Raw genomic sequence first — 13,873 nt, 5'->3', positions numbered from 1 at the left:
TATTTATTTTAACTAGGTAAAATAGTTATTAAATAGTTATTAACTATTTAATAACTACCAAGCTAAAATAAATACAAATTGACCTGTAAAATAAAACCTAACCTAAGTTACAATAACACCTAACACTACACTACAATTAAATAAATTAAATTAGCTAAATCACAAAAAAACAAAAACTAAATTACAGAAAATAAAAAACAAATTACAGATCTTTAAACTAATTAAACCTAATCTAATAGCCCTATCAAAATAAAAAAGCCCCCCCAAAATAAAAAAAAAACCCCTAGCCTAAACTAAACTATCACTAGCCCTTAAAAGGGCCTTTTGCGGGGCATTGCCCCAAAGAAATCAGCTCTTTTACCTAAAAAAAAATACAAACAACCCCCCCAACAGTAAAACCCACCACCGACAAGATGTCCTCAAGGAAGCCGGCAGAAGTGGTCCTCCAGGCGGTCAGAAGTGGTCCTCCAGACGGGCAGAAGTCTTCATCCAGACGGCATCTATCTTCAACCTTCCGACGCGGAGCGGCTCCATCTTCAAGTCTTAAATAAAGGGTGGGCCGTGGACTCGCCATATCCGGAAATAAATAAATGTATCAAGTAAGCATAAATTATGTTTTCTTTCCTAAGATTTGATGAGTCCACGAAATCATCAATTACTAGTGGGAATCAATACCCAAGTTAGAGGACACAGATGATAAGGGGGGGGACAAGACAGGTAGACCTAAAAAGAAGGCACCACCGCTTGAAGAACCCTTCTCCCAAAGAAGCCTCAGCTGAGGCAAAAATATCAAATTTATAAAAATTTGAAAAAGTATGTAAAGAGGACCAAGTTGCAGCCTTGCAAATCTGTTCCACAGAGGCTTCATTTTTAAATGCCCAGGAAGAAGAAACAGCCCTCGTGGAATGAGCAGTGATTCTCTCAAGAAGTTGCTGTCCAGCAGTCTCATAGGCCAAACGAATAATACTCCTTAGCCAAAGAGAAAGAGAAGTAGCTTTCTGACCCTTGCACTTCCCAGAAAAACAAACCAACAAAGCAAAAGATTGACGAAAGTCCTTAGTCGCCTGAAGATAGAACTTCAATGCAAGCATAACATCTAGGTTGTGCACAAAACGCTCCTTAGGAGACGAAGGATTAGGACACAAAGAAGGAACCACAATCTCCTGATTAATATTCTTGTTTGATAAAACCTTAGGTAGGAAACCTAATTTGGTACGTAAAACCACCTTATCAGAATGAAAAATAAGATAAGGAGAATCAAACTGCAGAGCCGAGAGTTCCGATATTTTCCGAGTAGAAGAAATAGCAACAAGAAACAAAACCTTCCAAGATAACATCTTGATATCTAAGGAATGCATAGGTTCAAACGGAGCCCGCTGTAAAACTCTAAGAACAAGGTTAAGGCTCCAGGGAGGAGTAACGGGCTTTAACACAGACCTAATCCTAACCAAGGCCTGACAAAAAGATTGCACGTCTGGCGCATTCGCCAAACGCTTATGCAACAAAATAGACAACGCAGAAATCTGAACCTTTCAGAATACTAGCTGGAAAACCCTTCTCCAGACCCTCCTGGAGAAAAGACAAAATCCTAGAAATCCTGACTCTACTCCAAGAGTAGCCTCTGGATTCACACCAATACAGATATTTACGTCACATCTTGTAGTAAATCTTTCTTGTCACAGGCTTACGAGCCTGAATCATGATCTCAATGGCAGACTGATAAACCACGCTTTAAAATCAAGCGTTCAATCTCCAAGCTCCAAGATACGAAAGGACGAAAATTACTCTGACATCCTTTCTGTTTTCTTTCTATCTTGAGGAAGAAAAGATCCCTTTCCTCCTGTGATATCTGAAATAATTTCAGCCAAACCAGGCCCAAACAAGGTCTTACCCTTGTATGGAAAAGCTAATAACTTAGAAGAAACATCCGCAGACCAGGAATTTAACCAAAGGGCTCTGTGAACTAGAACCGCAAAACCAGACATTTTTACTCCCAGTTTAACGACCTATAAGGAAGCATCCGTAATAAAGGAATCAGCTATCTTAAAAGCCTTAATCCTGTCCTGGATCTCCTCAAGAGGAGTAAAACTTCACCTCCTCCTTGCACCGCAGGCAAAGAGAATGACTGGGGATTATGGGTAAGGGAAGTGACATATATAGCAGCTTTCCTGTAGTGTTCTTTGCCTCCTTCTGCTGGACTCACCATATATTAGAAAACAAATTACTACTCATTTGAAGTTCAGACTAAGGCCTCAATATTCAAATCATCAACAGACTGCCAAGAAACTGCCTTATTGGCCTCGTAGTCCGACTGTCGAGATTTTCTTTAAAAAGGGGCGTGGCCGAGCAGTGCCAGCAAGCGGCAATGTCTCTCCAATAGAAGTCAAGGGGAGAGTGACGATACCACCCACATCACCGCTCATCTGCATTTTGCTGCGGCCGGGCCCCTATTTGAAGTGGGCTTACACGGCACAGACAAATCTTTTATGTGTAGTAGGCACACTCTAAAAATTTCTGTGGGACCTACGTTTTATTACCCCTACTCTAACTACCCCAGGCACTGTAGTCATCTGGCAAGATCAACATGGCCGCTACCTTTCTCTCAGACTACACTTCACTGATTCCAACAAGTTGATGTATCTGAATCAAAGTGCAGCCTACTCCAACTAGCATGCCGCTAACTCCCAATGAACACCTATAACTACACCATGCCTAACCTACACCTCCCTTGCACTGCCTCACTACCTCCCACTGACTGCCTACACCTACGTCAGAGCTAACCTTCACTCCCCCTGCACCACCCAGCTAACACCCAGCCTAACCTACACACACCTGGAACGCCCAGCTAACTCCCTAATACTGCCTACACTGACGTAATGTCTAACCTACACTCCCCTGGAAAGCCCCAGCTAACTCCCACATTATACTTACTGTCAGAAAAATACCTCTCTATAATAAACTATACTAAATAGTAAACTTCACCATTATAACTATGAATTTATGTGGCTAAAATTAAAATCAACATTTAAATGATGTGTCACAGAGATGTGATAATATGCCGGCAGCCAACAGACAGAGGGCCAGCAAAACCTTGCTGGCCTAGAAGGGCTCCTGGAACTTAGCGCCGGACCAGGGATCAATTCCAGTCTGGAGCTTAAAAGGGGTGCCGATCAAGCAAGGTGCAGTGGATTAAGTCACCCTTTTAGTATGTTGTTGGCAATTTGATGAGGCACCTAGGGATACCATTTGTTTGGGGGGGGCTACCTTCTGAGAGGAATGGGGGAGCAGAATTGAAGTGTCCCCCCATTCTTCCCAGAAGGTAGCATCCCAAATAGCCACTGAAAACTGTTGGGGGGGGGGTCTGACCAATGCTTTAGTAAGGTGTCCCAACATTTCTAGTGATAGCCATGGCACACGCACTGTGGGTAGCACAAACCAACGCTCGTTTTTTGTTTAACGTTATTTTTTAAAGTTGTTCCATATGTTTCCCTTAGCTGTAGATAAAGGGATAGTGTACCATAAATTTGTATCCCCGTGGGTTTATTCCCAATGATCCCTTTTACCTGCTGGAGTGTATTACATTGTATAAAAATAGCAAATTTCCTTTATTTGGCATCTGAAATAGCTAATTTTGCCTCTGGTATCTCTACCTAAACTGAACATTTCTATAAATAAGAATTGGCAATAGAAAAGCTGTGTACCTATAGCCAGCGGAAGAAACTGCACTCTCAGTGGGGGTTAGGAGACATAAGTAATAAAGTTTTCGATTGTTTTCTCTAAGGGCTCGAAAATCAAAAACCCGCCAGCGTGGAGAGAAGTTTCTGAGGAATTTTTTTTAGACCTTATATTATAATGTAGGTGTCTCTGCTTTACACCTAGAGCTCTACAAAGAGAGATATACAGCTCTCAAGCTAAAATTTGCATTTCTAAAATTATTTGAGGGACTCACCGTACTGACAAGACTTCTTAGATCATTTAGCCTACGTGTTTCGACTTATAATGGTCTTCATCAAGGCTCCTTGATGAAGACCATTATAGGTTGAAACGCGTAGGCTATTTGAACCATCTGGTGAGTAACTTTTTTCCTCATTTTTATATTTATTTTTGCAGGGTTGCACTATTTTGTGTTTTGTTGTGTTTTTTTCCTTAGGTATCTACCTAGAGAGAAGATGTTCCGTTTCTAATCACCATTAAATTTTTTCATCAGTGGATTTTTAGGATCTGATCCCTCTTCTCCAATTACCTTTTGCTTTGGTCTATTTTGAACTTTTAATGCTGACACATACTTTATCTATTAGACCTGGCATACCTAAGGTACTTTAAGGAATTTTATGGAAGCACATTTATGTGCATATGTGTTACTTTTTAGATTATATGCTTATGTTTGTGAGTTGATATATGTAATAATAGACCTCTCTTTTAGACACAATATGCCATTCATCTTTTTTTATGCATTATGGACAGATATGTAGCATGGCAGGGCTTGTAAAGTCTGTAGTATAAACTACACAGGTAAAAAATATGCAAATATTTTTACTATGCATAATTAAACATTTTGTATTGAAATCTCAAACAGTTTATGAAAATAAAATACTGCAGTCTTATGATAACAGAGTTGACTTATGCAAGTGCAGTTCAACATAAGCACTATGAAGCTACCTTTTAAGCAGCCTGACCTATGACAAGATGTATAAAAAATTTGACCCAAGGCTTTAAACATCTATTAGTGTACAGGGGTAGTCCTCCAGTCACAAATAAAGCTAAAACCTTAGGTACTTTTTCTCTTTGTTTTTCATTATTTTCCTATTCATATCCATGTTTGCATCTCCCTGAAAATATCTCAGGTTTCAAGCAGCAGTGAAGATTAAATTCATATTTAGGAGGAAACAGAATTCATACCCTCCTATTTCTACATAATAAATAACTTCATTTTATTACTGGTTGATGCTTTTTACAGTTTAGGGGTATGGGATGCGCACATGTCACTCAAACACCTCATCTCCCGACCAGCCACTATATCATCACTTATGGTCTGTCAGATTGAGATAAAAAAAATCAAGCATTGATCTTACCTTTACCCTATGGCAAGCTATCTGTGCAGAGCAGCCCTGGCATCAGGGTGTACCTGGGTACACAGGGCATACCCTGTGCCAATATGGGATCTTTATTTAATTTAACACGTAGTAAGATATGTGTTTAAATGTAACTATTCAGATTTGTAAATTCAAATCCCTCCTACAAGATTATCACTAAAGGAATGTGCTATGACAACATATGTTTCATACCATAAACTGCTGGATTGCAATACACAAGTTCCTCACCTTGAACCAGGTGACTTCTGGTGGTGGACGTCCGTTTATCTTGCAGGAAAACCTTGCAGTCTGTCCTTCTTTTACCACTACCCGGCTCGGCTTTGTCACAAACTTTGGAGGACTCTCTCCCCATATACTTGGGCGTTTTTCTATTGGAGGAATTGTTAAAGAACCACTGGAGAAAAACAGAAAGCAAAGACACTAAGTTAATATTGACAATCTTAGACTGCTTAATATAGCAGCAGGCAGCATGATATAGGCCATGTGTATATAGGGCTTAGATGTTGTTATCTACACATTTTATACTAAGGTCTGTGGTGCTTTGCAGGAGAGACATGATGCACGCAATATATCCCGCAAGCAGCGTTTACCTCTGCACGTTACATGCGGCTAACAGGGTATAATGTGAGCAGTGTCAAGCGGTGTATAAAAGCATACACAAAGTTCTCTGATAGCATGAATATACAGTTTATGCATCTGTCAGGGAGTCTCTATACATCTAATATATCCTGCAGGCAGTGCTTTGCTCTGCACATGCATAAAATAGAGCTTGACAAATTGAAATCCAATATAGCATTCAGAAAAAAATAAATGAAAGGAAAAGTAAAGTTAAAATGAAAGGTTTATAGTGTAAATGGAGACTACAATTTTAAACTACTTTCCAATTTACTTGAATTATCAAATGTACTTTGTATTCTTCACATTCTTTCTTGAAGAATAAACCTAGGTCGGCTCATAGGAACTCAGGAGCTTTCACTTGTCTTTAAAACTCTATGACAGCAGTGTTTGCAGCTTTGCATAATATATTGCTACAAACATTATTGGAAACACTGCCACCATAGCATCTTAAAGACACATGCCCACTCCTGAGCTCCTATGTGCATGCAGGATTTCAAGAAAACAAAACAAATTTGGTAACTGAAGTTGGAATGTTTAAAATTGTATACTAGTCTACCTGAATAATGAAAGTTTCATTTTGACTTTACTGTCCTTTTAAGGAGTAATGAGCAAAGGGTTATAGCATATACAGTGAGTGCAGAATTATTAGGCAAATGAGTATTTTGACCACATCATCCTCTTTATGCATGTTGTCTTACTCCAAGCTGTATAGGCTCGAAAGCCTACTACCATTTAAGCATATTATTTGATGTGCATCTCTGTAATGAGAAGGGGTGTGGTCAAATGACATCAACACCCTATATCAGGTGTGTATAATAATTAGGCAACTTCCTTTCCTTTGGCAAAATGGGTCAAAAGAAGGACTTGACAGGCTCTGAAAAGTCAAAAATAGTGAGATATCTTGCAGAGGGATTCAGCACTCTTAAAATTGCAAAGCTTCTGAAGCGTGATCATCAACCAATCAAGCGTTTCATTCAAAATAGTCAACAGTGTCGCAAGAAGCGTGTGGAAAAACCAAGGCGCAAAATAACTGCCCATGAACTGAGAAAAGTCAAGCGTGCAGCTGCCAAGATGCCACTTGCCACCAGTTTGGCCATATTTCAGAGCTGCAACATCACTGGAGTGCCCAAAAGCACAAGGTGTGCAATACTCAGAGACATGGCCAAGGTAAGAAAGGCTGAAAGACGACCACCACTGAACAAGACACACAAGCTGAAACGTCAAGACTGGGCCAAGAAATATCTCAAGACTGATTTTTCTAAGGTTTTATGGACTGATGAAATGAGAGTGAGTCTTGATGGGCCAGATGGATGGGCCCGTGGCTGGATTGGTAAAGGGCAGAGAGCTCCAGTCCGACTCAGACGCCAGCAAGGTGGAGGTGGAGTACTGGTTTGGGCTGGTATCATCAAAGATGAGCTTGTGGGGCCTTTTCGGGTTGAGGATGGAGTCAAGCTAAACTCCCAGTCCTACTGCCAATTTCTGGAAGACACCTTCTTCAAGCAGTGGTACAGGAAGAAGTCTGCATCCTTCAAGAAAAACATGATTTTCATGCAGGAAAATGCTCCATCACACGCGTCCAAGTACTCCACAGCGTGGCTGGCAAGAAAGGGTATAAAAGAAGAAAATCTAATGACATGGCCTCCTTGTTCACCTGATCTGAACTCCATTGAGAACCTGTAGTCCATCATCAAATGTGAGATTTACAAGGAGGGAAAACAGTACACCTCTCTGAACAGTGTCTGGGAGGCTGTGGTTGCTGCTGCACGCAATGTTGATGGTGAACAGATCAAAACACTGACAGAATCCATGGATGGCAGGCTTTTGAGTGTCCTTGCAAAGAAAGGTGGCTATATTGGTCACTGATTTGTTTTTGAATGTCAGAAATGTATATTTGTGAATGTTGAGATGTTATATTGGTTTCACTGGTAAAAATAAATAATTGAAATGTTTATATATTTGTTTTTTGTTAAGTTGCCTAATAATTATGCACAGTAATAGTCACCTGCACACACAGATATCCCCCTAAAATAGCTATAACTAAAAACAAACTAAAAACTACTTCCAAAACTATTCAGCTTTGATATTAATGAGTTTTTTGGGTTCATTGAGAACATGGTTGTTGTTCAATAATAAAATTAATCCTCAAAAATACAACTTGCCTAATAATTCTGCACTCCCTGTAAATATGCAGGATAAAGCAACAGATGCTAAAGTACACATTTCCATTACCCAATCCTCCCTAATGTCCCTACTATACAACCCTCTTATCCCCTTTTGATCACCAACAACACCAATAGAACTCAATGGGCCCATTTCTCAAGATGTGAAAGCAGCTTTGGGGCCCCGTAGTTTCATGCTTGCCTGAAACAATAGTTAAAGGGACACTTAACCCACATTTTTTTTGTTTCATGATTCAGATAGAGCATGCAATTTTAAGCAACTTTCTAATTTACTTCTATTATAAAATTTTCTTCCTTCTCTTGGTATCTTTATTTGAAATGCAAGAATGTAAGTTTAGATGCCGGCCCATTTTTGGTGAATAACCTGGGTTATTCTTGCTGATTGGTGGATAAATTCATCCACCAATAAAAAAGAGCTGTCCAGAGTCCTGAAACAAAAAAGAAGCTTAGATGCCTTCTTTTTCAAATAAAGACAGCAAGTGAACGAAGAAAAAACAGAATTTATGTTTACCTGATAAATTTCTTTCTCCTACGGTGTATCCGGTCCACGGCTTCATCCTTACTTGTGGGATATTCTCAATCCCTACAGGAAGTGGCAAAGAGAGCACACAGCAGAGCTGTCCATATAGCTCCCCTCAGGCTCCGCCCCCCCCCATTCATTCGACCGACGGTTAGGAGAAAAAGGAGAACCATAGGGTGCAGTGGTGACTGTAATTTACAAAAAATAAATTTAAACCTGACCAAAATGCCAGGGCGGGCCGTGGACCGGATACACCGTAGGAGAAAGAAATTTATCAGGTAAACATAAATTCTGTTTTCTCCTACATTGGTGTATCCGGTCCACGGCTTCATCCTTACTTGTGGGAACCAATACCAAAGCTTTAGGACACGGATGAAGGGAAGGAACAAGTCAGGTAACCTAAACGGAAGGCACCACTGCTTGTAAAACCTTTCTCCCAAAAATAGCCTCAGAAGAAGCAGAAGTATCGAATTTGTAAAATTTGGCAAATGTATGCAGTTAAGACCAAGTCGCTGCCTTACAGATCTGTTCAACAGAAGCCTCATTCTTGAAAGCCCATGTGGAAGCCACAGCTCTAGTAGAGTGAGCTGTAATTCGTTCAGGGGGCTGCCTTCCAGCAGTCTCATAAGCCAACCGGATGATGCTTTTCAGCCAGAAGGACAGAGAGGTCGCAGTTGCCTTTTGACCTCTCCTATTGCCAGAATAGACGACAAACATGGACGATGTTTGTCTGAAGTCTTTAGTTGCTTTTAGATAGAACTTTAAAGCACGAACCACATCCAGATTGTGCAACAGACGTTCCTTGTTAGAAACTGGGTTAGGACACAGAGAAGGAACAACTATTTCCTGGTTAATATTCTTATTGGAAACCACTTTAGGAAGAAAACCAGGTTTGGTACGTAAAACGACCTTATCTGTATGGAACACCAGGTAAGGTGAATTACACTGTAAAGCAGACAATTCAGAAACTCTTCTAGCAGAAGAAATAGTTACCAAAAACAAAACTTTCCAAGATAGTAACTTGATATCTATGGAATGTAGAGGTTCAAACGGAACCCCTTGAAGAACTGAAAGAACTAAATTTAGACTCCATGGAGGAGCCACAGGTCTATAGACAGGCTTGATTCTGACTAAAGCCTGTACAAACGCCTGAACATCTGGCATTGCTGCCAGCCGCTTGTGTAACAAAACAGACAGAGCAGATATCTGTCCTTTTAAGGAACTAGCTGACAAACCTTTCTCCAATCCTTCTTGGAGAAAAGATAGAATCCTTGGAATCCTAATCTTACTCCATGAGTAACCCTTGGATTCGCACCAACAAAGATATTTCCGCCATATCTTATGGTAAATTTTCCTGGTGACAGGCTTTCTAGCCTGGATCAGGGAATCTATAACTGATTCCGAAAACCCACGCTTAGCTAGAATCAAGCGTTCAATCTCCAAGCAGTCAGTTGCAGAGAAACTAGGTTTGGATGTTCGAATGGACCTTGAATTAGAAGGTCCTGCCTCAAAGGTAGCTTCCATGGTGGAACCGATGACATATTCACCAGGTCTGCATACCAAGTCCTGCGTGGCCACGCAGGAGCTATCAGAATTACCGAAGCCTTCTCCTGTTTGATCCTGACTACTAGCTGGGGGAGAAGGGGAAACGGTGGAAAGACATAAGCTAGATTGAACGACCAAGGCGCTACTAAGGCATCTACCAATGTCGCCTTGGGATCCCTGGACCCGTAACGTGGAACTTTGGAGTTCTGATGTGACGCCATCAGATCCAGATCTGGAATGCCCCATTGAGTTAACTGGGCAAAAACCTCCGGGTGAAGTTCCCACTCCCCCGGATGGAAAGTCTGACGACTCAGATAATCTGCTTCCCAGTTGTCCACTCCTGGGATGTGAATTGCTGATAGATGGCAGGAGTGATCCTCTGCCCATTTGATGATTTTGGATACCTCCCTCATCGCCAGGGAACTCTTTGTTCCCCCCTGATGATTGATGTACGCTACAGTCGTCATGTTGTCCGACTGAAATCTGATGAATTTGGCCTCCGCTAGTTGAGGCCATGCCTGGAGCGCATTGAATATCGCTCTCAATTCCAAAATGTTTATCGGGAGAAGAGATTCTTCCCGAGACCATAGACCCTGAGCCTTCAGGGACTCCCAGACCGCGCCCCAGCCTAGGATGCTGGTGTCGGTCGTGACAATGATCCACTCCGGTCTGCGGAAACTCATTCCCTGAGACAGGTGATCCAGAGACAACCACCAGAGGAGTGAGTCTCTGGTTTTCTGGTCCATTTGAATCTGGGGAGACAAGTCTGCATAATCCCCGTTCCACTATTACCTCCATGCACTGAGCTATGGAGGGTTGAGGAATGGATTGAAGAGCTCGACAAGTGTTCAGAAGTTTTAACTTCCTGACCTCTGTCAGAAAGATCTTAATTTCTACTGAGTCTATTATTGTTCCCAGGAAGGGAACCCTTGTGAACGGGGACAGAGAACTTTTTTCTATGTTCACCTTCCACCCGTGAGACCTTAGAAAGGCTAGAACAATGTCTGTATGAGCCTTTGCTTTGTGAAAGGACGACGCTTGTTTTAAAATGTCGTCTAGGTAAGGTGCTACTGCAATGCCCCTTGGCCTTAGCACAGCTAGAAGGGACCCTAGCACCTTTGTGAAAATTCTGGGAGCAGTGGCCAATCCGAAAGGAAGAGCCACAAACTGGCAATGCTTGTCCAGAAAGGCAAACCTCAGGAACTGATGGTGATCTTTGTGGATAGGAATATGCAGGTACGCATCCTTTAAGTCCACGGTAGTCATATATTGACCCTCCTGGATCATTGGTAAAATTGTCCGAATGGTTTCCATTTTGAATGATGGAACTCTGAGGAATTTGTTTAGGATCTTTAAGTCCAGAATTGGCCTGAAAGTTCCTTCCTTTTTGGGAACTACAAACAGGTTTGAGTAAAATCCCAGTCCTTGTTCTGCTGTTGGAACTGGGTGTATCACTCCCATTTTTAAAAGGTCTTCTACACAATGTAAGAATGCCTGTCTCTTTATCTGGTCTAAAGATAAGCGAGACATGTGGAACCTTCCCCTTGGAGGAAGGTCCTTGAATTCTAGAAGATACCCCTGAGAGACAATTTCTAGTGCCCAGGGGTCCGGAACATCTCTTGCCCAGGCCTGAGCAAAGAGAGAAAGTCTGCCCCCTACTAGATCCGGTCCCGGATCGGGGGCTACCCCTTCATGCTGTCTTGGTAGCAGCAGCAGGCTTTTTGGCCTGTTTACCCTTGTTCCAGCCTTGCAATGGTTTCCATGCTGGTTTGGGCTGGGGTGCATTACCCTCTTGCCTAGTGGCTGTAGAGGTAGAAGCCGGTCCGTTCCTGAAATTGCGAAAGGAACGAAAATTAGACTTATTTTTAGCTTTGAAAGGTTTATCCTGTGGGAGGGCATGGCCCTTTACTCCAGTGATATCTGAAATAATTTATTTCAACTCTGGCCCGAATAGGGTCTTACCCTTGAAAGGAATATTAAGCAATTTTGTTTTGGACGACACATCCGCCGACCACGATTTTAGCCAAAGCGCTCTACGCGCCACTATTGCGAAACCAGAATTTTTTGCCGCTAATTTAGCTAACTGAAAAGCGGCATCTGTAATGAAAGAATTAGCCAACTTCAGGGCATGAATTCTATCCATAGCTTCATCATAAGAAGTCTCCTTCTGGAGCGAGTTTTCTAATTCCTCAAACCAAAAGGCAGCTGCAGTGGTTACAGGAATAATGCAAGAAATTGGTTGAAGAAGAAAACCTTGCTGAACAAAAATGTTCTTAAGTAAACCTTCTAATTTTTTATCCATAGGATCTTTGAAAGCGCAACTGTCTTCTATTGGTATAGTCGTGCGCTTAGCTAGCGTTGAAACTGCCCCCTCTACCTTAGGGACCGTCTGCCACGCGTCCCTTCTAGGGTCAACGATTGGGAACATTTTCTTAAATATAGGAGGGGAAACAAAAGGTACACCTGGCTTCTCCCACTCCTTAGTCACGATATTCGCCACCCTCTTAGGTATCGGAAACGCATCAGTGTGTACTGGGACCTCTAAGAATTTGTCCATTTTACACAATTTTTCTGGGATCACCAAAGGATCACAATCATCAAGTGTAGCTAGGACCTCCTTAAGTAGGGCGCGGAGGTGTTCTAGCTTAAATTTAAATGCTATGGTATCAGGCTCTGCCTGCTGAGAAACTTTTCCTGTGTCAGAAATTTCTCCCTCAGACAGGCCCTCCCTCACCGCCAAGTCAGATTGATGTGAGGGCACTACAGATAAATTATCCTCTGCGTCTGCTTGCTCATTTTCTGTGTTTAAAACTGAGCAGTCACGCTTCCTAGGAAAAGCTGGCAGTTTGGATAAAAATGCGGAGAGAGAATTATTCATTACTGCTGCTAACTGTTGCATAGTAATCGCAATTGGTGCGCTAGATGTACTGGGCATCGCTTGCGCGGGCATAGCTGTTGTTGACACAGAAGGAGAGGATAGCGAGCTATCTTCACTACCTTCAGCTAAAGAATCATCTTGGGCTATATCTTTAAGTGTGATTGTACGGACATTAAGCTGTTTGGACGCTATGGCACACTTCACACATAAATTAAATGGGGGAACCACCTTGGCCTTTGAACATACAGAACATAAGCTATCTGAAGTCTGACAGACTTAAACAGAACTTCAATGCAATAAAAATAATTTGACAAAAACGTTACTGTCTCTTTAAATAATAAAAGTGCACACTTTATTACTGAAACATCAAAAAACCATAAAATAATCATCCAATTTTAATGAAATTTTCACCACAGTGTCTTAATGCTTTGAAAAGATTGCACACAAATTTTCAGACCAATTAACCCCTTAATGCCCAAATCGGAGCTAATAACAGTTATTAACCGGTTAACACACTACAGTACTATGCCACAGCTTCTCACTGTGGCCTTTACCTTCCTTAGGGATTATTTAAGTAAGAAATAAGCCTCTCTGGAGCCTTTACTGATGCCTCTGGACTCCCCACGTGAAGCTGCATGAACTGCCTAGGCAAAAACAGAATTTATGTTTACCTGATAAATTACTTTCTCCAACGGTGTGTCCGGTCCACGGCGTCATCCTTACTTGTGGGATATTCTCTTCCCCAACAGGAAATGGCAAAGAGCCCAGCAAAGCTGGTCACATGATCCCTCCTAGGCTCCGCCTACCCCAGTCATTCGACCGACGTTAAGGAGGAATATTTGCATAGGAGAAACCATATGGTACCGTGGTGACTGTAGTTAAAGAAAATAAATTATCAGACCTGATTAAAAAAACCAGGGCGGGCCGTGGACCGGACACACCGTTGGAGAAAGTAATTTATCAGGTAAACATAAATTCTGTTTTCTCCAACATAGGTGTGTCCGGTTCACGGCGTCATCCTTACTTGTGGGAACCAATA

At 41.7% G+C, this 13,873-nt stretch overlaps 1 protein-coding gene across 2 annotated transcripts in view; it reads right to left on the bottom strand.

Annotated features, from left to right (window-relative positions):
* The window catches only part of MYLK (myosin light chain kinase), an 842,949-nt gene that overhangs the window by 606,022 nt on the left and 223,054 nt on the right, over positions 1–13,873 (bottom strand). The window contains exon 5 of one of the 2 annotated variants that reach the window (XM_053698066.1): positions 5,322–5,487. In XM_053698066.1, the coding sequence (XP_053554041.1) occupies positions 5,322–5,487 (166 nt within the window). Of the gene's footprint in view, positions 1–5,321; positions 5,488–13,873 lie in introns of those variants that run through there. The other variant, XM_053698065.1, reaches the window with a different exon arrangement.

This window comes from Bombina bombina, chromosome 1 (assembly GCF_027579735.1).
Source record: "Bombina bombina isolate aBomBom1 chromosome 1, aBomBom1.pri, whole genome shotgun sequence".
In the NCBI taxonomy this organism is placed as follows: Eukaryota; Metazoa; Chordata; class Amphibia; order Anura; family Bombinatoridae; genus Bombina; species Bombina bombina.
Note: the sequence above shows the minus strand (reverse complement) of the source record. Positions and strands in the feature narration are given on the sequence as shown.